At 44.4% G+C, this 27,122-nt stretch overlaps 1 protein-coding gene across 2 annotated transcripts in view; it reads right to left on the bottom strand.

The window, feature by feature from the left end:
• LOC125638026 (deubiquitinase DESI2) overlaps positions 1-27,122 on the bottom strand; it is an 80,398-nt gene that overhangs the window by 46,754 nt on the left and 6,522 nt on the right. Inside the window, exon 2 of one of the 2 annotated variants that reach the window (XM_048853179.2) lies at positions 1,294-1,438. The exons of the other annotated variant lie outside the window; for it this stretch is intronic. Coding sequence (XP_048709136.2) covers positions 1,294-1,347 — 54 coding nt within the window. The 5' untranslated portion in view covers positions 1,348-1,438. The remainder of the gene's footprint in view (positions 1-1,293; positions 1,439-27,122) is intronic. 2 annotated transcript variants of the gene reach the window in all.

The raw sequence follows: 27,122 nt of genomic DNA on the forward strand, positions 1-27,122 counted from the left end.
GAAACCTGCTTAGGCAAAAACCTTTTCACCTAAGGTGACAAAGGCGCCAGCATATGGGCCTCTGGAAGAGATCCTGACCAAGGAATGGATCATTCACCATCTTGCTCGAAGACTGTTGGTGAGAAACACCATCTTAAATAAAGCCTTGAATCAAATCTTTAGGCTTTTCGATGCGTGTTTTCATTTTTATTTGATTGTAACCCTTTCTAACATTGTCTCTTATACTTCAACTCACTGAAAAACCTATCTGCTTTTATTAAAAAACTTGTTTCACTATTAAACCAATATTGTTCTGTTCATACTAAAATGAACATCAGCTCCAGATAATGTGGCAAAGTGGTGTGTTTTCACTCCTTAAAGGAGCACACAAACCATATTATTTCTCTGAAGTGTGCAGGGCTGGACATTGCAGAGCACACAGTTTGGAGAAAATTCAGGACTGAGAGTGTGTTGGGGTCACCCTGCAAGTAGTAACGAAGGCTGGTAGAAGCCAGAGTAGGGCTGTAGACTGGCTGCTGAGGTCAGAACTGCTGAACCAGGGCTGTCTAGCACACAGACACTCAGGGTGTGACCTGCTTGCTAGTAGGATGGTTGTGAGTGGCCCCGGTGAGGAGCTACAGCAAAGCATTGTGAGGCACCCAAGATTGCAGGACACAACCCCTCAATGGTCTGGATTGCACCCTAGGAAGTGACGCTATCCTCATTCTCTAATTGCTGTTCATCTCTCTGATAATTTCATCCCCTATTTCCCCCAGTTGCCTTCCTCTATTCTCACTGGCTGGCTGCTCACATGCTCACTTCATTCTGCTAAGCTTCAGAGGAGGCCTGGAACTGAGCCTGATTTCTGAACCTTCTGAGGGTCACTCGCCACACAGTCCAACGGCATGTGTTGCCTCCACACCTCAGGCTAAGTAGCAACAATGCCTCATAGCATTTGCAGGCTCTGCCAACCCAGATGGTTGGAGGAATAAGGAACCTGGAAGTAGGGGGAAGTTTTTAAATTAGAAATGGGTTCAAACCTCAAAATTCAGATAAAGATTTTGAAAATCCCGAAGTACAGCAACTTGGCCCTGGTGCTTTGCTTCTGCCTATTATACTAGTAGGAGTCATCTGAAGAGGCTGAATCTGCATCAAGCTTTAGATTTCAAACACCCTCAATCCTGAATGTTTATTGGAATGGGGATTGGGTTTGGGCCCATGACTATTTCAGATACAAAAAACATCCCCATGATTGTCATCCAGAGGCATCAAAAAGCAAAGCAGCTTTGCAGCAAGGGTTACCATTGTCCTCACCTCATCCCTGTCTCCAGAGAGCTGCAGAAGCTGTCTCAAGGCTACGCTGAACATGCAGCAAACACCTGCCGGCACTTTGGCACAGTCCTTAGGAGATCTCGGGACATGACTGCTCTACACTGAGCACATCAGTCAGATTATTTTCCTGCTGAGCAAATGAGTCAGATCTGAAATCTGGTTTGTACAAGCACACAGAAACTTGCCTATTCTGTCTGCATTTCTGAGTGTAACAGAATCATAGAATATCAGGGTTGGAAGGGACCTCAGGAGATCATCTAGTCCAACCCGCTGCTTAAAGCGGGACCAATCCCCAGTTTTTGCTCCAGATTTCTAAATGGCCCCCTCAAGGATTGAACTCACAACCCTGGGTTTAGCAGGCCAATGATCAAACCATTGAGCACAGCTATCAATTAAGTCAGCAAATACTGATCCCCGTCAGATGACAGGGTTATTGGTCTTTGTAACTGACACAAAGGCCCAGTAGTGCCAACTGGCAAAGTGTTCCCTGTTCTTTACTAGTAACTCCTACCTCGGAAGAGACAAACTCACAACACCTAATACACCACTTTCATGGAATTTATCCATAAGAGGTAGCCTATGAGGGCTCTACTGAAAGCTTACAACTTAGTGATACTCATAGTCATTGGGAGATGCATGCACAGGTAATATTTAAGGAATAATGTGACTATATTGAAAATTATTTCCTTATGGTCTTGGCGTGACAGTGAGTCATCAGGAAATCATATATCTCGGTGATGGACCATTCAGGTGGGAGGCAGCTGTCACCCCTGCATGGTCAGTCAATTACATAATGTATTGCCCAGTTATCCACCATTACAACCACCAGTGCTTAATTTGTAATGAAAGAGGTGCTGGGGCTCAAGCAATTTTTTTACATTCATAACTGATGCAGCAAGCCCAGAGGTGCCAGGGCTATGAACTGCCAAGCCTAGAGGTGCCAGACCAGCTCAGTCCTGGCAAGCCTTAGCACAAATTAAGCACTGACAACAACCCAGAAAAGTCAATGGAGAACCATCAAAGATAAACTAAACCTCAAAACCACTTGGGAGTGAAAAGGAAAAATACGACAGCAAGGGGATGGCCCTGCCTGGGAATAAACACAAAAGACTGATTCAGTATATAACAGGGTGAAGAAAGACTCTCTGGATCCATTCACTGAGGAGGCACCTTGAATAAGCAGGGGTTGCTTAATGAAAGACTGGGTCCTAGCTCCTTGGGGCCAGTAAATGCTGCAAAAGGCTGAACTTTGGGGTGAGAATATATTTCATTAGCCCGGAAAGGTAACTTAGTAAGCTTAGGCCCTAGTTTGTGCTATTATTTGTTTTGTATGTAACCACTTGTTTCCACTCACACTTGTTTCTATTTGAATCTCTGTTCTTTCTTAAAATAAATTTCCTTTTGTTTTATAATTGAACTCAAGTGCTTGGTGTAAAGCAGTCTAAGGTAAAACTGGGGCACACTGTTCCTTTGGGCATGGAGGATCTGGGATTTCTATGGATATCCAGTGATTGGTGGCTGGATACCACAAGGGGACACTGTGAAGGGATTCAGAGGCTGGGGTACCTCTATTGTCAATCATCAGCGTTGGTATAGCCCAGAGAAGAGGCTTGAGTGGCTGACAGGCTGGTTGTTTAGGGAACTAATGCTGGAGGAAGGTGGCATCAAGGTGACTAACAGCCCTGAGTGTCCAGAGAAGCATCACAGTGACCCCACCCCAGGTCAAGGGAATAATGTTCACTGGTCTCTGACTAGCACATTGCTCTCTCATACTTTTATTACATGTTGTCTGCAAAATTGGGCAGTAAATCCCAAGTGAATGGATTTAGGCAGTCTCAGTCCCATCTGGAACTAAGACACAGAGAAAAGCCTGAAAATGAACAACCGAGACAGTGGAGAAAACTAACCAAACTGTAAATATAGGATCTGGATCTAGATTCAGATTCTAAACACTGTCCAAATTCAGGGATTTTTTTGGTTCCAGAGGCTGGGTTTGAGACCAGCTCTAGCCAAAAGCCTTGTAGTGTGATTTGGTTTGGTAAAATTTGGGGAGAAAGTTCAAACTGGTTCTTATTCTAATCCTATCCCTGTACCCAACTCTAGTCTGCAGCTACAGACGTGAAATGGAAATTTGAATGGGACATGATCTGAGCCACGTGAGGGCATCTCAGAAAAGTAAAAAACTGAGAAACACCAACATTTTGATCGCTGCAGACAAGACTGGTCTGGAGAAGTAGAGAAGGTGAGTACAGATTACCTCATTTTGCAAGGTGTAAGGAAATGAGAGCACTCATGGGGTCCGGTCCCAGGAGTAGTTGCCCATTAACACCATTGCTCACATCTGCCAGCAACTCAATTTTTGATCATGGACTTTAACCCTGCTTTTTTACCTCAGACCACTACCCCCCATCCGGCATCTAATGTTCAACAATGAGTCACAGAAATATTTCCTTCCCTCCTATGCTGGATGGTCTGGCTAGCTAACTATTTAGGGCAGGGATCAGCAACTTTCCGCACGTGGCAATCAGGGTAATCCACTGGCAGGCCGTGAGACTTTTTGTTTACGTTGACCATCCATAGGCACAGCCTCCCCACAGCTCTCAGTGGCTGCGGTTCACTGTTCCTGGCCAATGGGAGCTGCGAGAAGCGGCGGCCAGCACATCCCTGTGGCCTATGGTTTCCCACAGTTCCCACTGGCTGGGAACAGCGAACCACATGCCTGTGGACGGTCAATGTACACAAAATGTCTCTTGGCCTGCCACTGGATTACCCCGATGGGCCACGTGCCAAAGGTTGCTGACCCCTGCTTTAGGGTTTGTCTATACTGCAATGTAAGCCGAGGGTTCAAACGCAGGCTGAAGCCTAACCCCCCTTCTATCTACACGCAAATTGTGCTAACCCAGGGCTCATTCCCAGGATGCCCTGGGGGTGGAGGGTCCAAACCTGAGTCAAACTGGGACCCACGGTTCAAGCCCTATTGCTTTACATTGTAGATGCAGCCCCACTAGACTCATGTTCTGGGAGTCCACCAAAAGTATCCCACAATCCCATGGGCTGAATTTCTTTGTCTGGAGAGTCATGTTTGGTGGACAGTCAAATTCCCCTCACACTAAAGAGGCAATACAAATGTAATTTAACAAGGTTGCCTTAACTTTCTTTCATATGGCAAGTGGAGAATAAGTAAGGGCAAAGGGGAGCAGAGCTAAGGCTAAGATCTGGATGTTGGAGGTGAGCAGGGAGCATGTAGAGGTACGAGGGGCCTGGGCAGACCACCTTGCACTCCAGTGATCTTGAGCCTCTGGAGTCTTCCTGCTAAGTGTCACAAGCTTCTGAAATGGACTCCATCTGTGCAACTGTTTGTGGTTTGTTTTAGAGTCATTTTTATCAGGAGCCAAATCACAGAGAGCGCCAAATGCTGAGCCTTCCTCCTTTGCAGGCATAGATGGTCTTATACAATTCCATAGTGCATCACAAAGAGGGGTGAGGTTGAGAAGAATTCCAGGAGTCAGTAGCATGATAAGGGCAGGGGTGAAAGTAAGGCAGTATGCGCCAGTACGGCGTACCAGTAAAAAGTAGCCACCAGTACCTGCCCGCTTTAGTTGCTGCCCCTTTTGTGCCCCCCACTGGCAGCCCTGCTGGGTCCCTAACGACAGGGCCGCCAATGGGGGTGCAAAAAGGGGAAGTGATGTTAAAGCACTGCCGCGGCCGCTGACGGGGAGGGGGCGGGGGGAGAAGTAGCAGCTGCCCCGGGGCCGTGATTTAAAAGGGCCCGGTGCTCCGACCGCTGCTACCACAGCAACAGCGGCCGGAGCCCATGGCCCTTTAAAATTGGCACTGGAGCCCCGGGCAGCGTGAGCCAGGCAGCGCAGATAGGCTGGCCGGGGGATGCTGACCTCAGGCCCGTCCCTTCTGCCTGATGCCCTGTACCCATAAGAGCTCAATTTTACTTTCACCCCTGGATAAGGGCAAACTGAGAAAGAACCTATCAATATGCAGATACAAAGGTTTAACCTCTCCCCCGTAGGGCCACACAGGGGTTCCCAGCTGCTATTAGAGTTCATTGGCTACACAGATGTTCCACGAAAGGTACCAGGTTGGCAGGGAGTATTTCTCCCCACATCAGCCCCTCTTAGATCCTCTGTGCAAAGTTCACTTGCTTAGGCTTTGTGCAAGGATGGGAGGATATTTAGCACATGCTGTGGTATACATAGGGAGAAGTGTGTATATACATGCTTGCATGTTTAAGTGCATGGATGTAGTCACAAACACACCACAAAGCATGGGAAAATCCATTAATGACATGAAGGTGAAAACCAAAAGCCATTAGTCAAGGCAGCACCAGTTTGATTCAGTAGGCCAGTCAAGGGAGTGCTAAAGTAATGTCTTGACATTCAGTTCTTAGGCTGTATTGATCCAGATGTGAAATATGATAGCATGAAAGAAGACGACAGAGGGGAAACCAGGGAATACCACTTCAGGAATTCACTGAGTGAAATCCTGGCCCCATTGACATTAATGGCAAAACTCCCATTGATTTCACCCGAGCCATGATTTCACCCAGTGTATATTTCCAACATAGGTTAATGGCTTCCAGAACCCTTGCTTATGTCTGTGAAGGAGGAAACAGAGAAAAGCAAACAAAATATTTTACTTCCTTGATATAAATGTAATGCTTCTGAAGGAGAGGCAAGATTACCCTGATTATAAGCAGGCATGACACAAGCTACCCCACAAACCTCTGCCAAAACACCTCAGCCCTGATGTGCATCATCCACTAATTTTCCAGTCCTGGGCTTGCACACAGTTCTGTTAATATGCTTCAATCCTACCATTATTTCTATTCCAGTCCTGAAGCGGTCATAACCATAGGGGGTAGCCTAAATTCCTCCTTACCTGTAAAGGGGTTAAGAAGCTCAAGTATCCTGGTTGGCACCTGACCAAAGGAACCAATGGGGACAAAAGTTACTTTCAAATCTGGGAGATGGGGGAAAGAGGTTTTGTTTTGGGTTCTTTGTTTCTGTGGCTGTTGGCTCTTGGGACTAAGTCTGTCATATTTCAAACTTGTAAGTAACAGCCAGGCAAGGCATATTAGTTTATCTTTGTTTTCTCAACTTGTGAATTTTCCCTTTGCTAGAGGGAGGTTTATCCCTATTTTGTTTAGCCTTAGTTTCAAAGTTACGAGGGGGTTCCTTTGAATTTTCGGCTACTCTGTAAGATTAACTACCAGCCTAAGTTTACAGAGGTGATTCTTTTACCTTTTTCTCTTTAAATAAAATCCTTCTTTTTAAGAACCTGACTGATTTTTCCATTGTTCTAAGACCCAGGGGTTTGGGTCTGTAGTCCCTTTGTAACCAATTGGTGAGGATATATGCTCAAGCCTTCCCCAGGAAAGGGGGTGTAAGTGTGGGGGAATAAGACTCCAACTGGTCCTTTCCCTGATTGTTTGTTAAATCACTTAGTGGTGACAGTGATCCCAAGCAAGAAAGAAATCTCTGCCTCGGGGAAGTTTTAACCTAAGCTGGTAAGAATAAGCTTAGGGGGTCTTTCATGCGGGTCCCCACATCTGTACCCAAGAGTTCAGACTGGGGAAGGAATCCTGACAGAAGCCCTAGGAGCAGAAACTTACCATCATGTGAAATGACATTATATAGCAGGTCTGATGTTAGCAAGTTCTCTCAAGCCATTGGGTGAGATCCAAGGCTAATTTCATCTGTGACTTATGTCATTTTTTTACTCAGATTTCCAGCGGTACAAAGCTTGTGAATTAACCAAGTATAAAACCTTGTTTTCCCTAATGGTTTGGAAAACAGGAACAGATTGTAAGACACTATTAATAGCTGCTGTCAAAAAAAAGAAAAAAGAAAAAAAAGGATATTTCGGGAGGGAGTAGACAACTGAGATCTCCCTTTGGTATTTTTACCTGGGGAAAAATTGCTTCTGTTATCACAATGCAACAGCTAAATGTGATTTTACCTGGTTGGAGGACAACTTCCAACATTAAGTCTTCAGCATGGTTCCTAATGTGTGGTGTACTCTACAGTGCTTTTGCTGCATGACATAGGCATGTTAGCCCTCAGTGGAGCATTCCAACTGGGAATTATTTAGTCTCCTGAAATCCCATAAGCGAAATATACTTTTAAAAATCTGTTACAATGACTTTCATTGGATCAGAACATCAAACCACAACAAAGAAATAAATATGTGGGTCCTTATTTACAAATGACATCCACAGCTGTGTTCTTGAGTGCAGCCTCCAAACAACTGCAGTCATAAGAGCTACCAGGTCTTTCGAACTCTGCCACACAGAATGCACCACACAAACCGAATCACCACCACTCTTACAACTTCATTCGCCACAGGAATTCACCAAAATGTTCGGTCACACAAGAACAGAAACGCCTGTCCTACTAGACTAGAAGCCATGGGAAGTTCCAGTGTTAAGTCAGGTGACAAGCCAGGAAAGCTCATTGCTCCACATCAAGACCCCATTTCCAGGATCTCCACCATTATATGATTTCTTTCTCTGTAAACAAAAGGTGAACACATTAAATCTGGTTGTCGGTGGCCCAGAAACATTATTTCTCTTCTGCTGTCCTTGGGAACCACACTTTTAGAATGTCAGAAATGGAAGTCAACAGACAACTGGGAAAGGATTGTTAATGGGCTGCAGAGCCTTTCACCTCAGGTTCAAGTGATGAATCAAAGTCAATGACATCTGATAGGTAGTTGGTGGCATATGCAGAATAGCTGATGGCTTCAGTCCAGTCTTCTAGTGGAGACAAGTCCACCTTCGAAAAACCACCACAGTTCACACTAATTTGGCTCGGATGTTGGTCCAGTTAGTTCTTGGCCCCTCTACTGAGAATCCTAGGGACACTGAATTCCCTTTGCAGCCCTGGAAGGCGGACTTCTCAAGTTTGGGTTGAAGCATATTGATAACCTTTGTAGATAAATATATAAGACTTCAGTCTGAAGGGCTCTCTATCCTGTACCATTCACGGAATTCACTTTTGAACTATAATAGAAGCTACTCATAACACATTTTAATCCAAAAACTGGTTTAATTTAGCAGTAACAGGTTTAACAATTACAGGTTTTAATCCTACTGGGAGACAAGGTACAGAAAAGGAAGAGCTGCAAGATTCTCTGACTCATTTATGAGAAGGTTTTCTAGATATCAGTGAGGGCAGAGAAATAATACAAAGGGACCTGAAAAGTTTAGAAACCTGGGAAGAAAATTTAAAATGGCCTTGTCTACACTTAATTTCCACAGTACAGGAAATTAGATGGAATTTTGCAATGAAAGAAAAAGCAATGCAGTTTTGGGCTACATGTGCAAAGGAATCACAACCTAGATCTGGATATAATTTTTGGAATGACAGAGCAAAAATGAGTCAACTGGCTTTGAGAATTATATGAAAGGAGAAAAAAATAGATATATGCGTTTGCAGTTTGAAAAAAAAAACACCACCACACATTTGCAATTTGTTTAGGAATTGCTAGTGCCTCCCCAGGCGGTAGCAGAAACTTGACATTAGGCCCAGCTGTAATGGAGACCCCAACAGCAGCAAGCATTTGGCTTTGGTGGGGTATTTACAACTCTGTGCAACTCAGCTCTGGGGAGCTCTAAGGATCCCTTGGATTTTTGAGGGTAATGCTCCTAGAATAGACTATGAAACCTCACAAATCAACTTTTTCAAAAATTTAACTTAAGGGGTCATCTTTTTTCAGCATCATAGAGTCAACCAACCAACTCCTAGACATCTCAAACTCCCCTCCTTACGCGGCCACACACATGCACACACTTGTTCCCCATGTGGAAAAACTTTAAAAAAATTAAGGACTTGAAGCAAGGCAAAAATCCTGATTAATTAAATAGGTGCAAAGCTGCACATAGGCATTTAGGGGTCAGTATCAGCACCAATGCATTTACACTCCTTGATGAATCAGAGCTATTGACAGATAGAGACAAGGCCTTGGTTTACAAGAAAACTGGATGGGGCAATGGAGGTGTGGCAATAGACAAGGAAGAGACTGGGGAAGATAGGAGGTCCCTGCTTAGGACTTAGAGCAGTGGATGAAGACTTTTCATGGTTACCAGCTGGGTATGTCAGGAATGGAGCGAGTGAGATACAAAGGACAGGGATAGTGGTGAAAGTCACATTGGCGCTGTTTAAAACTTTACATTCCTGATGAAAGAAGCTTTAACGCATCAGCTGGCCTTTCTGCCCAGACTCTCACCCAGTCTCCAACCCAGATTCCGCAACCCTCTAGGTCCTGCACCCTCTTCCCCACAGCTAGCACAGGAGTTTAACACTCCCTCCCATTCCGTTAAGGGTCTTTACTGGCTTGAATAAACCCTACCTATGCTTTTCACCCAGGCTGCAATTATCCAGTATAATAGGACAGCAGAAAAAATAGTGGCACAAATGTATTTTGCTTTATATTGATTAGCACCAGAGGGCTCACCTTGAACCCAAATCTCAACTCGTTTGACTAACTACTCGTTACCATACATAAAAGGTGGGAGTAGAACAAAAGGAGTGATTGCTATGGGGTAGATTTTTGCAGGCACTCAGGTCCCCTAATGCAGAATGAGCCACAGACAGAGTCTGCTAGCGATCGGCCCCTGGCCACTCACCTCTTATTTGGGGCATGTTAGCAAAGAGAAAGGTGTCAGACTACTTCCTTAGAACCTGACATAATAAACACAGAAACTTCTTGGAGAGAACAGGGATGACAGATGAAAGATGAGAAACACTTTCTTCTGCCTTTACTTAGATAGACTGCACTTGCTGGCCTAATATAGTGGTGGACTTGACACAAGTTAGGTGTCCAGCAGGTTATTCACTAACACTTTCAGAACCTTAACCCAAGGTAAACATAAATTAATCCTTTCCAAGCCAACAGATGCAAGAAGTGTTTAGTGATGATGCAAGTTTGGCCACCTTGACACTGGTTTGGTATCACATTAGTTTAAGATCCCATTCTGTTACAACAAAAAACACCCAGCACCCTCCTACACCCCAAATTCCTCATCCCCGGCCCCACCACAAAGCCCTCACCCTCACCCCCCACCCGCACAAGAACCCTCTGCCCCAGTCCTGAACCCCTCATCCAAGGCCTCAACCCAGAATCTCTACCCCCAGCCGAAGCCCTCACACCCCAACCCTATGCCCCAGGCCTGAACCTCCCCCCACACTCCAAACCCCTCGGTCCCACCCCCACCACATGAATTTTGTTATGTGTCACACATCTCTTCCATATTGTTGCACATAAAATTCATTCTGCACATGGGTGGGAAAAATTTGAGAGAACACTGGTCAGGAATGGTCTAGTTATCACATAGCCCTGCCTTGAGTGCAGGGGACTCGACTAGATGGCCTACTGAGGTCTCTTCCAGTCCTACAGTTCCATGATTCTACCAGAAGTACTGCTTAACAGGGCCATCATGTGCATCCTGAACAGTCTCTGTGATAGAAGGGGCAATGTCCCATGGCTCAGGGACACTGGGACTCAGGCTTAATGCCTCCTGTTGTACACCACTGTTATCAACTTCTGTCACTCCAAAGGGAGTGTTTACCACTGTGCAGAGCTGCAGTACTTTTAAAAAACATGGAATTCCTGGGCACTTTAAAAATGGGATAGAAAATAACACAGTACCCGCAGCCCTGACTTTGCGTGGGTCCTGGCCCCACTTGCTGTGAAATTGAGCTATGCTCTGTACAGAGTGTGCATCCCCTGCATGAAACCTGCCCTCCTTCCTGAAAAACAGAACTGTACTTATTCTGCTGCCAAGGGAAAATCCATAGCCGCAGAGGCCAGAGCAGTATTACCTCCTATTGAATAAAATGCTATTTTTCCCTTCTTTTGGAGCCCTGTGTCCAGGCCTCATGGTCACTTCATCTTAAGAAAGATGCAGCAAAGACTGAAAAGGTCCAGAGAAGGCAATGACAATGAGTAGCAATAGGATGAAATTTACATGGGAAGAGAGATTGTAAACTCCCAAGACTGAAGAAGAGAAGAGTTAGAGGGGACTTGATAAAGGTATTCAAGGGCGGAATGAAAACTACCTTAAATCCTTCTTTTTATGCTCCCCTAAAAAGGGGACAAAAAAAGTCATCTAAAGAAATTTAAGGTCAGTAAACTTAGACCAAGTGAAATGAAATACTCCTGCTTTGTGCAGAAATGTAGTCAGCCTCTGGAACTGTAGGCCACAGAAGTGATCTTGGGTTTTAAAAGAACTGGGATATTTCATGGCTGCCACCACCACCATTTGTGGTTATGTATTATAATGAGGGTAATCAAATACTGTGCTTCAGGGTGTAGGCTGATCAGCAATGGGGGTCAGGACTGAATTCTCCCTGCCACTTACCATGCACATACATAGGTACATGATGGGGCCTTCTGGCCTTCCTCTGAAGCTTCAGGTATTAGCATCAGTCAAAAATAGGATGCTGAACTAAAGGACACCAATCGTCTGATCCAGTGACAAAGCAGGCCCACCTGAGACATTAGCTATTCAGAGGGTAGCTCTCTCCTTCAAAGCTACAGACACTGAACCGTCCAGGCGAGGGAAGCCAGGAACTCTGCACAGTCATGGTGGTGGGTGGAGGTGAAAACTTTCCTCTCAAGCTCAGGTTGTTCACTCAGAAGCCCTTGAACAATAGCGTTTGTTGCAATTCTAAGCAGTTTCTCATTCCCCAGACCCGGATGAGCAGTGCCGGCAGATGATGGGTCCTGCCTACCATTATTAGACGTCACTACATTACCTTTGCAGTTTGAGGAAGACAGGAGAATAAATTTGGCCAGCCAATGAGGGAATTTATAGCTGGTACAGGCGGATTATCCATCATGTAATTGCTCCACAGCACCCCCATCTTTCCACAGCACAGAGATACTGGACTCGAGGAATTATTCACCATTACGGTCAGCTGAGCTGTCATCTGACCAGTGTTTTACAATTAATGTAACATCTTATCAGTAGGGCCTATCTATTTTTAAGGCAAGTTGAAGTCTCCCTCTAAGAGAAGATTTCTTCATCTTCCTCCTCAACTATTTTTTATGACAGCAGCCTGCCCCTCTGCAATCCCATTGACATCTAGATTAGTTTCATGGCTTGGAGTAATGGAAAACCTGCTCAGCCTCCTGCCTCACGATTTTTTCAGTCACACTCTGACCTCTGTTTACACTGTACTAAGGGAAGTGTAATCAAGTGTAATCAAATCTCACACTTCAGAGCATCAGCGCTCACCTGCCAGGATCAGAAGAGACTGTCCCCCAAACCATCCACAAAAACAGTTGTGTAATTAGCCAGGTGTTTGTGGGGGAGGGAGGAAGGCAGCACTTTCATGCATCAGGCTGTGACCAGTGCTAGAGAATGGGACTTGGTAGACCAATGGTGTTATCTGCTACAGCAAAGTTGGTCTTCCTATGGAGTGAGTGGGTAAATGCAGATCCACTGTGGACAAGTCCCTGTCAGCATTATTTTGCAGACACGCTGTCTGAAGAGCCTCGCTCTGAAGAACCACTGCACTGGGCCTGTGAGAGGATTAGGAGAGAATTTCTGGAAGTGAGATGAGTCACAAAAAGAGACCAGCTAAACCAAGGGAATTCAGCAACGAGTGACTCAGAGCTACAAATACCTAAGAAAGAAAAACCAGATAAAAAGATAGAGAGTGCTAAGGACAGGAGGTGCAGGTTCATCCTCATCTGGGTTGTTGCCTCTCTCTAAAGGAGGAGCAGAGCTCTCTGATTTAGTCTCTCAGGAGACACTAAAGGAAGGCTACTCCAAGGTAGATACTGAGAAATCATAAAGAGGAGGAGAATTCCCAGCCTGGACAGAAAAGAGGAATGTTGAAGTAAATGCTTCTTTATAAATTCTGAGAAAGTCAGTGGTTCTTTTCACTCAGAGTAGGGGATTAAATAAGTACTTTTCACCTCTATTTTGCAGTCCATCTGTGGGTTTCAAAGCACTTTGCAAGCATTAATTTGTTAAGCTTTGCAACATTCACATGAGGCAGGAAAACATTATAATCTCCACTTTAAAAACAAGAAAATGTTGGCACAGAGAGATTGCAACTTGACCAAGGTCTCCCAGTGAGTCAGGAGCAGATTTGGGGACAGAAAGCAGACGTCCTGACTCAAAGGCCTGTGTTTACCTACACATCCATACTGTCTGTCAAAAGGAAACTGAATGCCTCAGCAAGGGAAAGTGTTTACACAGACACATAATGAGGTTCTATAAAGTCCAAAAGAATGAAGTCAATCTACTGTAGTTACCCTTTCAAAAAGGGACACCATACTGGCCTCCTTTGCCAAGAATATCATGATCCCATCCAAAGGGTACTTGCCTCCCTCAGATGGCAAGAGTAAAAGAGCATACGAGTAAAAAGCAAAAAACTCAATTTCATCAGCTGTGTTGAGATTGTTAATTTCATCGGTGGAATACTAGCCTTAAAAGAGCTAGTGAAGAAGAAAAGAGTCAAGTCTCTCAGCAACAAGCCTGCATTAGCCTCAGCATTCATCTTGCATGCCTTACTACATTCACCTTGATTTTCATCAGGGACAATAGTCTCTCTTAAGGTTTCAAAAAGGCGGCACCTGTCAACACCATGGAAAGAAGATAACCAGATAAAGCAACTCCCTAAGGACTCAGCAGAAGTCAGGAGTGACTACTTGGAGAAAGTTTAGATAGCAACCAAGTTGTCTTGACTATAGTCATCACAAAAGGATAAGAAATCCCTTCCATCATCATGTGAGTTAAAGGAAGGAATAAGAATTGGACAGGCAATTGAACAACCCTTGTGTTCCATTCATTATTATAAATGGGAATAGAGGACAATTCCTCTGGAAGAAATAGCACTCGGAATCATTCAGAAAGTGGAATCCTGTTCAGACATTAGTGTAGAGGGGACAAAGGATGTCTGAGTGGTTAGGGTGCTCATCTGAGACTTGGGAGACCGATGTTCAGTTCCCAGCTCTGCCACAGACTGTGTGTGTGTCTTTAGGGAAGTCAATTAATGCCTGTGCCTCAGTTCTTTTTGGAGAGAGAGAGAAGAAAGTGATGGGAAGAGGCCAGCGACTATTTCCTTTTAATTTAAAAATGCAAATTGGACTAAAAACCAGCTAAAACCCTGTCCTCCAAGTTCAACTGTTGTTGTAAGTGCCATTAAAGCCAATGACATTATGCCGGGGGGATTTTGGTCCCTTGGCACGTGTATATGTCTCTCTTTTCTCTGTAGGAGCATTTCATAATATGGCACATTACTGATCTACTTCAAGATGTCACTTTGTAATACGTAATTACTTGGCAATATGTAATTCCAGGCTTATTGTCTCAATTTGTGTCAATTTAGATGTAGTTAAAGCTGTTACTGGATCAAACAAATTTATGCAGGTGGAAATTTTAAAAGTTCATGTAAAGAACAATTTCATAGCCTCTAACAGGCACTTTTAAAAAAAATTACACTTGGAACTTTAATTCCACCTCTCACGCACATAAGAATGTAAAGAGTGCTTCTAACTGTCTCCATCATTATCCTCCAGGCAGACTCAGAGGTGTACCATTAAAAATGCTTGTAAAGTTTATTAAACACATGAACTCAGTTCCCAACTATGCATCCCAGCTAAGTGAGCTGGCCCCATGAAGCGACAGATTGTAGGCACTCGGATCCCACGGCAATGAAAACAGTGTAAATACCTAGAGAGATTGTCTCACAAGAAGGCGTGCGTGCAGTCTACGGCCAAGCGCCTTGAACCAGAGAGTTCGCTACTAGGAAGAGACCAGTACTGTAACCTCTTAGCCCCCTACCAAAAAAAAGACCCCCAAAAATGTAGCAACAGCACAGAGTGACAAGTGCCAGCTTCCAAATTTCCCTGGGAGTGCTCAACCCCTGCTCACACTCCACTCTACCCCTTCCCCCAAGGCCCCACTCCCTCCTCTTCCTGCCCCCATTCCACCCCTTCCTGCCTCCATTCAACCCCTTTCCCCAAGGCCCCACTCCACCTCTTTCCACTCCCACCCTGCTCTCTCCCCCACCTCTTTTCACTCCCTCCCCCAAGCACATCTCATCCTCCTCCCTCCCTCCCAGCTCTTCCTGCACACCATGGAATAGTTGATCTGCGGTTGGCAGGAGGGAGTTGGCTTCTGGTGGGTGCTAAGCACCTGCTAATTTTTCTCTGTACGTACTCCAGTCGTCACTATACAAGGAGCTTCCCCCTCACCCCCCATTCGCACCATTTTTGCTGAGACCAGCCGTGGACACCACCAACATTCAGAGTTGGGTAGCCGGACAGCAGCGGCTATGGGTCAGGTGCCCAGCACTGAAGGCAGCACCACCGCCAGCAGCAGAGAAGGGCGGCAATACCATACCGTGCCACCCTTATTTCTGCATCATGTTTAACCTTTTTACTGGCAGGTCTGGCTATGGAGGGGCTAAGGCAAATTTTGGGGTGGCTATAGCCCCCAAAAGTCCCCCTCTGCACTGCCCTTGCCAAGTGCCTTTGGCAGAAATGCTGTCTCCAGCACTGGACCATTCCATTATAAATAGAGATGGGTCCAAGCCAGAAATTTCAGATCCAGATATGGATCTAAAACCTTCCCAGAGTTCAGATTCAGGTTCTGGTTGAGCCCACTAGAGAGACAGGGATTTAGCAGAGATGGGCAATTTAGTAAACTCTAAAATAGAGAATAGCCACAACGTTTGCACTGAGATCCAAACTTCCTCAAACTTTGGGTATTTTTTGATGCAGTGGTTTGGTTTGGTTCAGGCTCATCTCTAATTAGGACTATTCTGGAGGAGTGGAGAAGAGAGAAAGAGGAGACACCCCCATGGTGCATGGAAGCATGTATAAAACAGACTAAAATCCTATGCACTTATCCCTGGGGCAAGCCCTCCTAGGGAATTTGTTCCCTGGTCTGTCTCTCTCTGTAGGATCATTTCATAACATGGTACATTTTTAAGCACTCTAAAATGGGAGGGTATGCCATACTCCTAGATGATACAGCAGGACAGAACTTCTCACCTTTATTATACAAACAGTCTTGTAATCTGAAGTCTGCACTTGTCACAGCAGAAACTCCAATTAAACAAACTTATCCTCTGACCCATTTATAAAAGTTTGCCAGAACACCTCAAAAGGCTGTCTCTGGTAAGAACCAGATTTTAAATGAGGGGAAAAGATTCTCCTTGTTAACTACTTGGGTGATCCATCAAGTACATAAAATGATCACACTGCAAATAAGGCTGTGCACAGAATTTAGGTTTCACTCTACATTGTTCCCATGGTGTTATTAGGATCCCAAGATGTACACAGTCTCCAGTTAGCTGTATGCTACACTGTATGTATCATCATGTATAAAAAAAACCATGATAGATGATCTCGGACAGGACATTTATCTTTGTGAGTGAGGAGATGACAGATATCCAATGACTGGCATAATCATAAATGAGCACTCTTATATTTCCTCTCCAGTCAAGATGAATGTCATAATCAGAGATCTGCCTTAATTTGTGTGTAATGACAGACAGACATATACACAAGCTATATGTTTTTCCTCCCACCGTTTCAAATACAAAATTGTCTTTAATGGCTGTTGGAGAAAAATACAAGTGCTTAGAATGTGTGTGAATCAATGGCTCTGAATACTACTAATCTTTATTAGATTGTGTCACCCCACTGATGAAACTCATACTTGGGCCTTAATCTAAAATAAATGAAACCTGGGGGCCAGAAATTCCCAAGTTTTAATCCAGGCTGGCTCCAACTCAGTCTATGCCTTTAGCAAATCAAGGAACGCTCTCTACCTCAGTTTCCCCACCTGTAAAACAGGAAGGAAAATACTTCCCTCTCTCATGGGATGGGCATTTGTAAAATGCTTTAAAGATTAAAAATGCTACCTGAGTACTATCTATTATTACATATAAAATATACCTGCATAAATCCATGTAATTCTCATAAGAATCAGGAGCTACAGCTGCCTGCCATGCAAGGCAGTGGCTCTTCTCCTCCCACTCCCTTTCTTCAGAGATTCTGCAAATGCAAAGCATTGCTAATTTTCCAGTGCATACCACCAGTTCTTACCAGACTGGAGAATAGAAGTGCTCTTAATTAAACCGCACTCTGAGGGCCAGTCCTGCTCCAGCTGAATTTAATGAGAGCAGAATCAGGCCCTTAAAACTCTACTCCAACTCTGTGACATGGGAGCAAGCTCTCTAATTAGCAATTGCTACTCATTCTTTTGACTAGAGCTCACCACCCCACCCACAGTTTTGCCTAGGGGTGGGAAGATTGATATAGCACCACTTGAGCTTGGGATTCTCATTTCCTCTTGGCATTGCTGCTTTGATCTCTTTTACTAGAGCTTCCTTTTATCAATATCAAATTTTCTGGGAGGCAACCCACACACCTGCTCCTGGCCCTTGTTTTCATTGGCCTTTGGCCGCATATGGCAGATGAAGCATTTAGCTGCAGCCTCTATTTCTTTCATTAGCAGAGAGATTCACTAGGGCATGGGGACTGCTGGCTTTGTGACAGCTGAAGTTTGATTTCGGGGGGAGCTTTTTACTTCACTACCCCCAGATGAGATGGGGTAGAGGAAGTGGGAGGAAACAGTTTCAACTCACTGCATATTTCATTTCATTAGCAAAGCCCAAGTAACTATAGATGGCTACCTGCAAATTTTATATATGCATGTGTTACACACACGGAGACACGTTAAAACACTCATTCAAATGGTGACCAATTTCAAAGCCATGTGGTCAGGAAATATCCTGACTATGAAGATAAATCATTGAAGAATACAACATAGAGCTCTAGCTAGCCCTGTCCACCACAGGGCTTGAGAACCTCACAGTCTTTAATATATTTATCTTCACGACATCCCTGTGAGATAGGAAAACGCTACTATCCCCATTGTACAGATAATTGCACTTTGAAATGGGAGTAGATCAAAATGGACTAGTAAACTTTCAGTATGCAGCAGCAGTATGGACAGTTAGTGTACTGTCGGTTGGCGCGGGATAGATTTACCCAGCAGCCTGCTGGGAACCAAGATGCTTGTATAGACAAGCCCTTACATAGTAGCATTACAGGGGAGGACATATTGGAGATGTGGAATAGCCGAGGCTACGTGCAGACACCTGCTCTGGAAATAGCAACTAGAGTGCACCCTTTGGGAAGGAAGTACTGTAATGAAAAAAATGCAACTGTCAGTACACAGTGATATGGATAAAGATGTTTTTCACTGCTACTAGGAAGTACCAATCATCTTTATAACCTTAGCATGTGGCAACAGGGAAAAATTGGCCCTGACAATTATGTGGGTGGTGAAAAAAAATCCTGATGAACTAGAAGAGCAAATCCACAGCAGGCAGAGAGATTTGGATTTCCACCCCACTGGACATGGATAATTGCAAGAAAATCCCTTTTGCAAGCAAGAGCTAATTGGTCAATTATGATTTCATCTAGAAACCTTTGCTCAAACTGTATCCTGACTACTTGATGACAGGGACAGCTTCCTTCTCAGCCACTCACAGAACACACATGTGGTCTACCAGATGGGAGCTTGAAATGAAAGCTTTCCTTGCCCATTCCTTTCTGGGGGGAATTCCTCCTGCCATTTTGCGGAATTCCTCCTGCCATTTTCTCCACAGGTGCAGATGAGGGAATTCATTTGCCTAAAATTATATATTTTTGCTTAGGTTACACATAATACTTGAATGACAGCAAGCCCCTTTTTTAATGTTTTTACTACACGTCTCAGCTCTCCAACTATAAGAAATGCCAGAGAGGCCATTCTTACTTTATCTCTGGACTGACCAGAAGCCACACAAGAGACAATGTCCTCAGGAGATTCCCAGGCTCCCTGCCCAGTTTTTCAGACCCAAACACTTGGGCGAGGTCAGATAAGTATCCCAGACATGCCCGGTCTCTCTGAATTGAGCCTTCAAACACTTGGAGGTTTGCCCATCCTTATTTTTTAGGCCACACTATTTAACACAGCTCTTAACTTTTTCTGTCCCTGTGCTCAAGTGGAGGCCTGCTGCCATGGCAAACTCGCTCATAATCCAAAATGTACAGAAGTGCTTGGGCATCCCCCAAAAAGTCCCTGAATTATAGAAACCTTCACACTCTCTCCAAAGGGTTCTCCCTCAGCACCCCTCCAAACATCTTCCAGAGGGTCTCCTTATTGCCACCCCTCCACTGAATATGTTGAGTCTCTCTGGCCCTTCCTTCCCTCTGAAAACAAGCATTTTCTTACAAATTAGCACCACCATTGTATAGAACACACATGCCCTCCCCAATCTGCTAATTCAGATTTGGGCTCCTTGCACTTACATTTCACATCTTCTTTCCTCCCTCCCATCTTGCAAAGAGGAAGCCTCTGAACATATATCTTCATTAAGGAAGAAGGAAAGAGGGGAGTGAATTGGAAGAGGCAGCAAGGCAGTGCCAGATTAACACATGCCCACGAATCCCAGTGCAGATCAGTACTTCCCTTGAACACTAACGCAATGATGAGATAAACAGGTTAAAAAGGAAGATGAGATCACCATTTGCCAGAGAGAAATGCAACTTGGTAGGCGGCTGGTATTTATACATTCAGCAATCTCTCTTCGTGTCTGGTTATAGGGAGATTTGTGCTGATGCTGGGGCAGGTCCAGCTGCTGCACCTGTTCTCACTGGCTCACGTCTTACAAACACAAGGGAAAGGAAAGATAAATACAAAAAAGGGAGGAGATGAACCAAGAGGAGGATGCACTTCCCTTTTGCATTCACCTCTCCTAAGGACACTGTCTTCCACATAAGCTATTGAGAGAGATGGGCTTGATGATTCCCGTGACTCTCCACTGTTGCTGTGAGGATGAGTGGCTATGCTGGGAGAAAGAGAAAGGTTGTGAGAAAGTTGTTTCCATGAATATATTTGCAAAGTTAAACCATGGCATTGCACCTTTCTAAACCTCTTTCACTCACAGCTTTGGGCCTGATTCTGGTGTCAGTTACACCAGTGTAATTCAGAAGCAACTCCATTAATGTCCAGGGAGCTACTCCAGAAGTGGGGATGGGGTGAGGGGGAGGAGTGGAGACAAACAGGTGTCCAAGTCATTCTTGCTCATATAGCCTCAACACCCTGCTTATCATTAGTTGAACACCACATTATATAATAGAAAGCTATACAAACTGATATTGTCCAAAGCTGAATTTACATCATATGATATATATGCACATACAAATATGTACAATCTTTGTCTAAGTGTATCTGCTCCCAGAGGACGATACCCCCCCTCTCCTACTTACAGTATGCAAGAAATATTGTACTCAGATATCTCTCTTATGTAACTGTCACTATCTGTATTACCAAAGCATCTGGAATCCCCAAGGTATTGCCTAGGGACCCATTACGCTAGGTGCTGTACAAACCAGAACTAAAAGATGGTTCCTGCCCCAAACAGTTTACAGTCTAAATTTCTTTCAACCAGTGGCTAAGGCTACTGAATTGTCAGAAGAATGCAAAAAGAGGGAGAAGCTCATGTCATAACATTTTCTACCAACCCCCACTCTTCACAAGAAGGATGTGCCTCACAGATGCAGAGATAGGAGTTTGTCCTTAACGTATTATCCTGTATATAGTCTATTCTCTCTGTAGAGATGGATAAATTGATTTTACACATCAGTGGCTGCGTACACTATTGTTTCTCTTTTACTGGAAGAGAGGCTGAGCAGGGCTGTGAGGTATTAATAGGTAGTACGATCAGAGAAATTTCACAAAGTACCAAATGCAAAATTGGTAGCATGAGAAAAAGTGTCTCGAAAGATGAAATACAGTAATCAGGAGAGCTTATTTGTATGATAAATTGTTTATCTCTAGCAAACATTCATCTAACTGAGGCAGAAACATAGTGTGGGAATAGAGACCAGGCACAGATCTATCCATCTCACTAGGTACTTACATGGCTCCCACTGCTGCTTTGTCAGAGCACCTCCCAAGTATATAAAAATAGAAATAATCTCTCTTTCTTCCCTCCCACTCTGTAGGTTAAATAGTTTAATTAGTTTATAGATTGTGTTGGTCTCTCACACACAAATAAGCAAGTAAACGCAAACAGAGAGTGGGTGGGTGTGAACTCCCTGAGGGAAAGCTTAGTGGAAGAAATGAGTTTTGCTGTTATTTCTATGGCCATTCTTATCTCTTCTAGGGGTGAGTTCCATAGTCTAGGTCCAGCCCTGATATTATTACATGAAAGTTGTCTCTCCCACGCTCAGGAGCTTCCCCTATTGGTTGACAATTTCATAGTGCCAGTGGAGACCATGATTATGGAAAGAGATTGGTGATCCCTCAAAGAGCGAGGGCCAATCCCACAGAGGGACATCAGGGCAGAGACCATTCAATAGGGAACCAGCATCAAGAGCGGAGCACTGGGCCGATGTGTGCCTGGTAACTTGTTCCTAAGCAAATGGGCTACTATGTTTTGTATCAACAAAAGTGGGAGCTTTTTCAGGGTGTGCAGCACCATCCCTAGATCTGAGTTGCAGTAATCATGTCTGGGGGTCACATATTCATGGATCACTGTGGGTAGGTCTGCCCTGGCCCATAAGATGAGGCGCCGTTGCCTGGCCAGACACAGTTGAAGTGGGCATGTCGTTTCCTGACATGGCCATTTGGGAATTCAGATGCACTAAGGAGGCCAAAAAGACTCCAAACTGTGGACTGACTTCCTCTGAGGGTAGATGCCTTCAATAATGGGGAATGCTTTAGAGGAGACATGGTTTTCCAAGGTCTTTTCCCTTCCTCCTGCCATCACTGAAATCTCCCTGGGGTTCAGTTTAGCCATTTAGTCTGCACGCAGGTGCTGGTTTTGGCCAGGTATTGACAGAACTGGCAGATGGGGCAATTTACATACCATAGTATGAATATAAGGCCAGCCCCTTTACACTAAGATAAACAGGAGCTAAGATATATCTACAGTATGGAACATATAGTTTGTATATATAAAATCATGTTACACTGTGAAACACAATAATGAGAGAGGAAGAGAAATAGTCACAGTGAAACTTATACAAGGTACCATTAAGCAACCTCCGGTCTTCAGAAGTCACACCAAAGTATCCCCCAACATAATGAGTATGTTCTGCTGTATCTTTATTAGATGAACCCGTCCATGAAGAAACTGATTGGTCACTCCTAGGGGAGTCATTTCAGACATATTTCTAAGTATTTACACTTAGAGAATATACAGTGGGTTGGTTTGGAAGCTTTATTGGCATGAGTTTGAAATAGCTGCATTACTCAGGATAAACAGCTAATCCAGCAGGGAGTTGCATAGTTCAGCCCAAATGATGATCAAATATTTATTTCACACACATACACTTAAAAAAAAAAAAGTCTCTACATCTGCCCTACGGAAATTGCACACACGTCATTTGTTTGTGCACAACCTATTTTTGCACGTGTGGTACATGCTTGTGCAGTTTTGGGAGAGCCAGTACATGGGCTGCATATCTGAAAGAGTCCTCCCCATATGATTTTAAATATCAAATTATTTTCAGCAGAAATGACATTTCCATAGCACACAATGCTGCTGATTTGTTGCCAGGCAGTGTTGCTAAGCGTGATCTCTCTTTCAATGACGGACGGGCCACTGAATGGCATTGCAGTGTCACCCACACTAGAACACTCATTCAAGACAGAGTTCTTGAAGTAAAGGAGGAAAAAACCCACTCATATACAATAAATTACAGCAAACTAGGTCACAATCACAAAGATGCCCCTCCCACAGTTTTTAAGTTTTCCCAACCATCATGACATACTGTGCGTATTACTCACTCTATTGCAATTTCACATGATTAAGCGCCCGTAAGGCAGCTCGTCAGCATCCAACAGTCATATGGCAACTTATGCAACCAAGTAGAAAGGATGACTTAGGGTTGGCGTTGGCCTCATTAATCTTAAACTGAGCAAGTATATATATATATACAAACACACACACAAACACACACACACACACGGCCAGTTCCTTGGCTGGGGTAAATTGGAGTTGCTCCATTTTGCATCCCAAGTGGCCACCAGAAGGAAAACTGCCAGCTGTCTTGGCTAACGGATATCCATCAAAATTAAAATGAACAGCATAGCGGATGACATTACAGCCAAGAACACTGAGCATTAAAACCAAAACTAAACTCAGCAAGCATGCCAGAGGGCAGGGTGGGGTAGGCCAGAGAGTTTCTCAGAGCTGGGATTGGAACGCAGAAGTGCCTAGCTCCCAGGCCTGTTCTCATATCACTAGAACATGTAGGAACTATCTCACAAGGCATGAACTGTCCAAGATCACTCAGGGTCAGGGTCAGAAGACAGAACTTCTTGGCTTCCTGTCCCATCTCTCTCTCTCAGGAAGCCATCAAATAGTGTGTGGTGGGGGAGATAATTACAGGGAAAGGGAAAGGGAAAGGGAGGGTCTTAAGTGCTTGCCCCATCCAAGAAGTACCAGAAGTTCCTAAAAACAGACCAGGTTCAAACTCTCTGGCCTTGGGCAAATAACTGACTCTGGTAGTATATAACTAGAGTTATTTTCTCTCTCACAAATCCCGGGGAAATTCTTTCTATTGACCTATTGAGATGCAGGTCATGCTATATTCTAAGAAGAGTTCCTGGCCAATTGTTCACACACTCAAAATCCTACAGTGATGATTAGTACTGGTAATGAAAACTTTTTTTTCTTAAAACATCAAGATCTTATAAAAACTGCTTGCAGAAGGTGTTGAGGAGAGTAGAAAAGGAAATCTTATATCTTAGGTAGAAAAAACTGGCAGATCTGGGATTGAAGGCCAGGAAGCCATGTTACACACAGTTCACAGCATGCTGTCTTTACTTGGCAGATCTGCCCCAGCCTGTTCCCAATGACAGATCTTTCATGGCTGTCTGATAAGTGCCCTGTATTTTGGACTGAGGGAGTGGGCCACTTACCAGACAGGCTGCAATACTTTTGTCATTCTGAGCACCCTAAGCCTGCTTTTCTCCAGAATGAAGTGGGGGGGGGGCTCTAGGAGAACATTTTAACACAGCAGCACTTTGCCCTTCCCTAGTACTGCTTTCCCTTGTTCAATCTATATGGCAACGAACCTGCCACCAACCCAGTAATGGAAGTTCATCTATGCAGACGACATCTGCTGCGGGCTACAGGGTCCAACTTCCTCTGGGCTGGAGAAGACCCTGAATGATGATGCTGCAAAGCTGGCCGACTACTGCAAGATATGGCGCCTTCAGCCTAGCACCAGCAAGACAGTCTCTAGCACATTCCTCCTACACCATGCCAATTCTAAGAGAGAACTAAGCTTTCTAATGAATGGCCAGAGGCTAAAGCATGAAGCCTACCCAGTTTACTTAGGCGTGACCCCCAAACGAACACCGACATACAAAAGCCACCTGAGCAAGATAGCAGCAAAGATCAAGACATGCCACAACCTTCTCAGCAAACTGGAAGGTTTTTCATTGGGAGCAAATGCTCCAACCCTAAGGGCCTCGGCCCTTGCCATCTTATACTCAATAGCAGAGTACTGTGCACCAGGATGGAGTCGGTTGGTACACACCAAAACTTGTTGATATGTAACTCAACAATGCATATCACAGAAACTCTCCAACTGACTCATCTTTCAGAACTTCCAGTTCTGAGCCACATTGCTCCCCCTTATATCAGGAAGGAAATTGCAACAGACAAGCTGCTTGAGAAGATACGTGCTAATCCAAACTTGCCCTTGTTCAAAGACCTTTTAAACCCACCAGCTACACATCTTTTATCACAACACCCATTGTGGTTGAGGTTGCCATGCCAGGACGTGATAGCAGAGTCCCTGTGGCAGGAAGACTGGTGCTTCTCACCAACCACCAATCAGTTCCTCGTCACAGACCCTACTGCTCACCCACTCAGCTTCGACCTGCCATGTCATCAGTGGGCCCTTCTTAACCCATTCTAAACTTGGCGAGGCCTCCATACAGCCAACTAGCACTGTTGGGGTCTTTGAGACAATCCAAGCTGTGGTACAGATCTAACAATGATACACGTTGTCAAGGAACCAAATTCAGCGGTGGGCTCCAAGAGTTCCATTTGGCCATTATGAATGCTATTGCTTGGCTCGGTGAATACACAAAATGCTAAATAAATAAATACTGCTTTCCCAGCAGTGAACCCTAGATTACCAGCTATCAGTTAAACAGTTTTCTACTCTTAGAAAAAAAGCCCATATTGTGCACAGCCATAGAGTTTGCTGTGGCATAAGGAATGCCATCGATTCACAGGCTTGCTATGTGAACCCACAAAAGGAAGTGTCTGCCTTCACCCTGCTAATAAATCTATCAGCTTCATGAAGACGTGATTTACATAAGATATGGTTAATCAGTTTTTTCCAGCAATATAGGCTAGCTCAGTAATGAAATGATACAAAAAACACAGGAACTTTACTTTTCTCTTTCCCCTTCCTGGACAGACAAATAAATCCATTTTGGTGGCTGATTCTCCCTCTCACCTCCCCAAACCATCTCTCAAGATTCAGACAATTGCATCATCCTGTTCTTGATGAGCACAAGAAGGTCAAAAAAATCCAGCCTTGATCAAACAAGAGAAAACTGGATAATTGAGGAGTAGCTAACAGAGGCTAGGACACCAGATTAAATTCAGCCCAGGTCACTAGTGACCCAATGTAATTATCAGATAATACCCAGATATACCATACATCGCCATATTAAGAGATAGATCCGATGATTTTCAGGGCCCATCGGCAATGAGTTGGTGGCTTCAGTTCAGTTGCTAGTGGGCAGGTGACCATTCTGCAGAATACTACCAGTTGCTGAATAGCACAGAAGCTAAGGACTGAATGGAGTATGAGCAAGTCCGTCTTGCTTTCATGGATTTGTCTCATATGTTCAAAGAATCTCTACCTTCCCAGATGCTGATATAAATGAAACTATAAGAGGGAGATCCAAACCATAAACCCAGGCCTGAATTTTGCATCTGGAGCTCAACTTTGTGGGCCAGATGCTCAGGTTGTGTGTGTTTCATACAAGTTCTACATTACACATGAGCCAAAATCAAACCCCTGGATCTGAATCCCTACCTGAACCCCTCCCTCTCTAACATGCCAAATCCAAACACCCCAAACTTTGGGGAAGTTCAGAGTTGAGTTCTCTTTTTCCCATCAAAGAGATATGGGATCAGAGCCTTAGCTGGGATAAATTGATGCAACCCCATTGCTCTATGGAGCTATGCTGACTTACACAATCTATGGCCCAGGGGTTAGGGTGCTCTCCTAGGGTGTGGAATACTTGGGATCAAGTCCCTGTTCCACATCAGACAGAGTGAGGATTGGAACCTGGCTCGCCCACATTCTGGGTGAGTGCTCTAACCATTGTTTAGTGCAAGTTCTGGTGATATAGGTAGAGGTAACACCTAGTTTGAGTATTCTGCCAGGGATTAGGTGCTGGGCATCAGGACTGAGATGGCTTTGCACATGCCCACTGGCAGAAATTTAAGCACCTCTTGGGTTGGGTGGTGGGAGCAGGGTGGTATGAGGATCTAACTTTTGGATTTAGGCCTAACGTGGTAGTTAGGTGCCTAAATCCTTTTGTGGATCTAGCTCGCGTGTGTCCAAACAAGCTGAACGGTTGCAAGAAATTAAAAAGCTGGTGTACAAGCTTATGGCAGTCAGCTAGAAGATATATGTATAACTGGATATACCATGGACAGGTAGTTAACTTGTCACCCTGTTGACAAAACAGATTGTTACATTGATAGCTGGCACATTTCCTGGCAGTTGCT

Source organism: Caretta caretta, chromosome 6 (assembly GCF_965140235.1).
Source record: "Caretta caretta isolate rCarCar2 chromosome 6, rCarCar1.hap1, whole genome shotgun sequence".
NCBI classification, from domain to species: Eukaryota; Metazoa; Chordata; order Testudines; family Cheloniidae; genus Caretta; species Caretta caretta.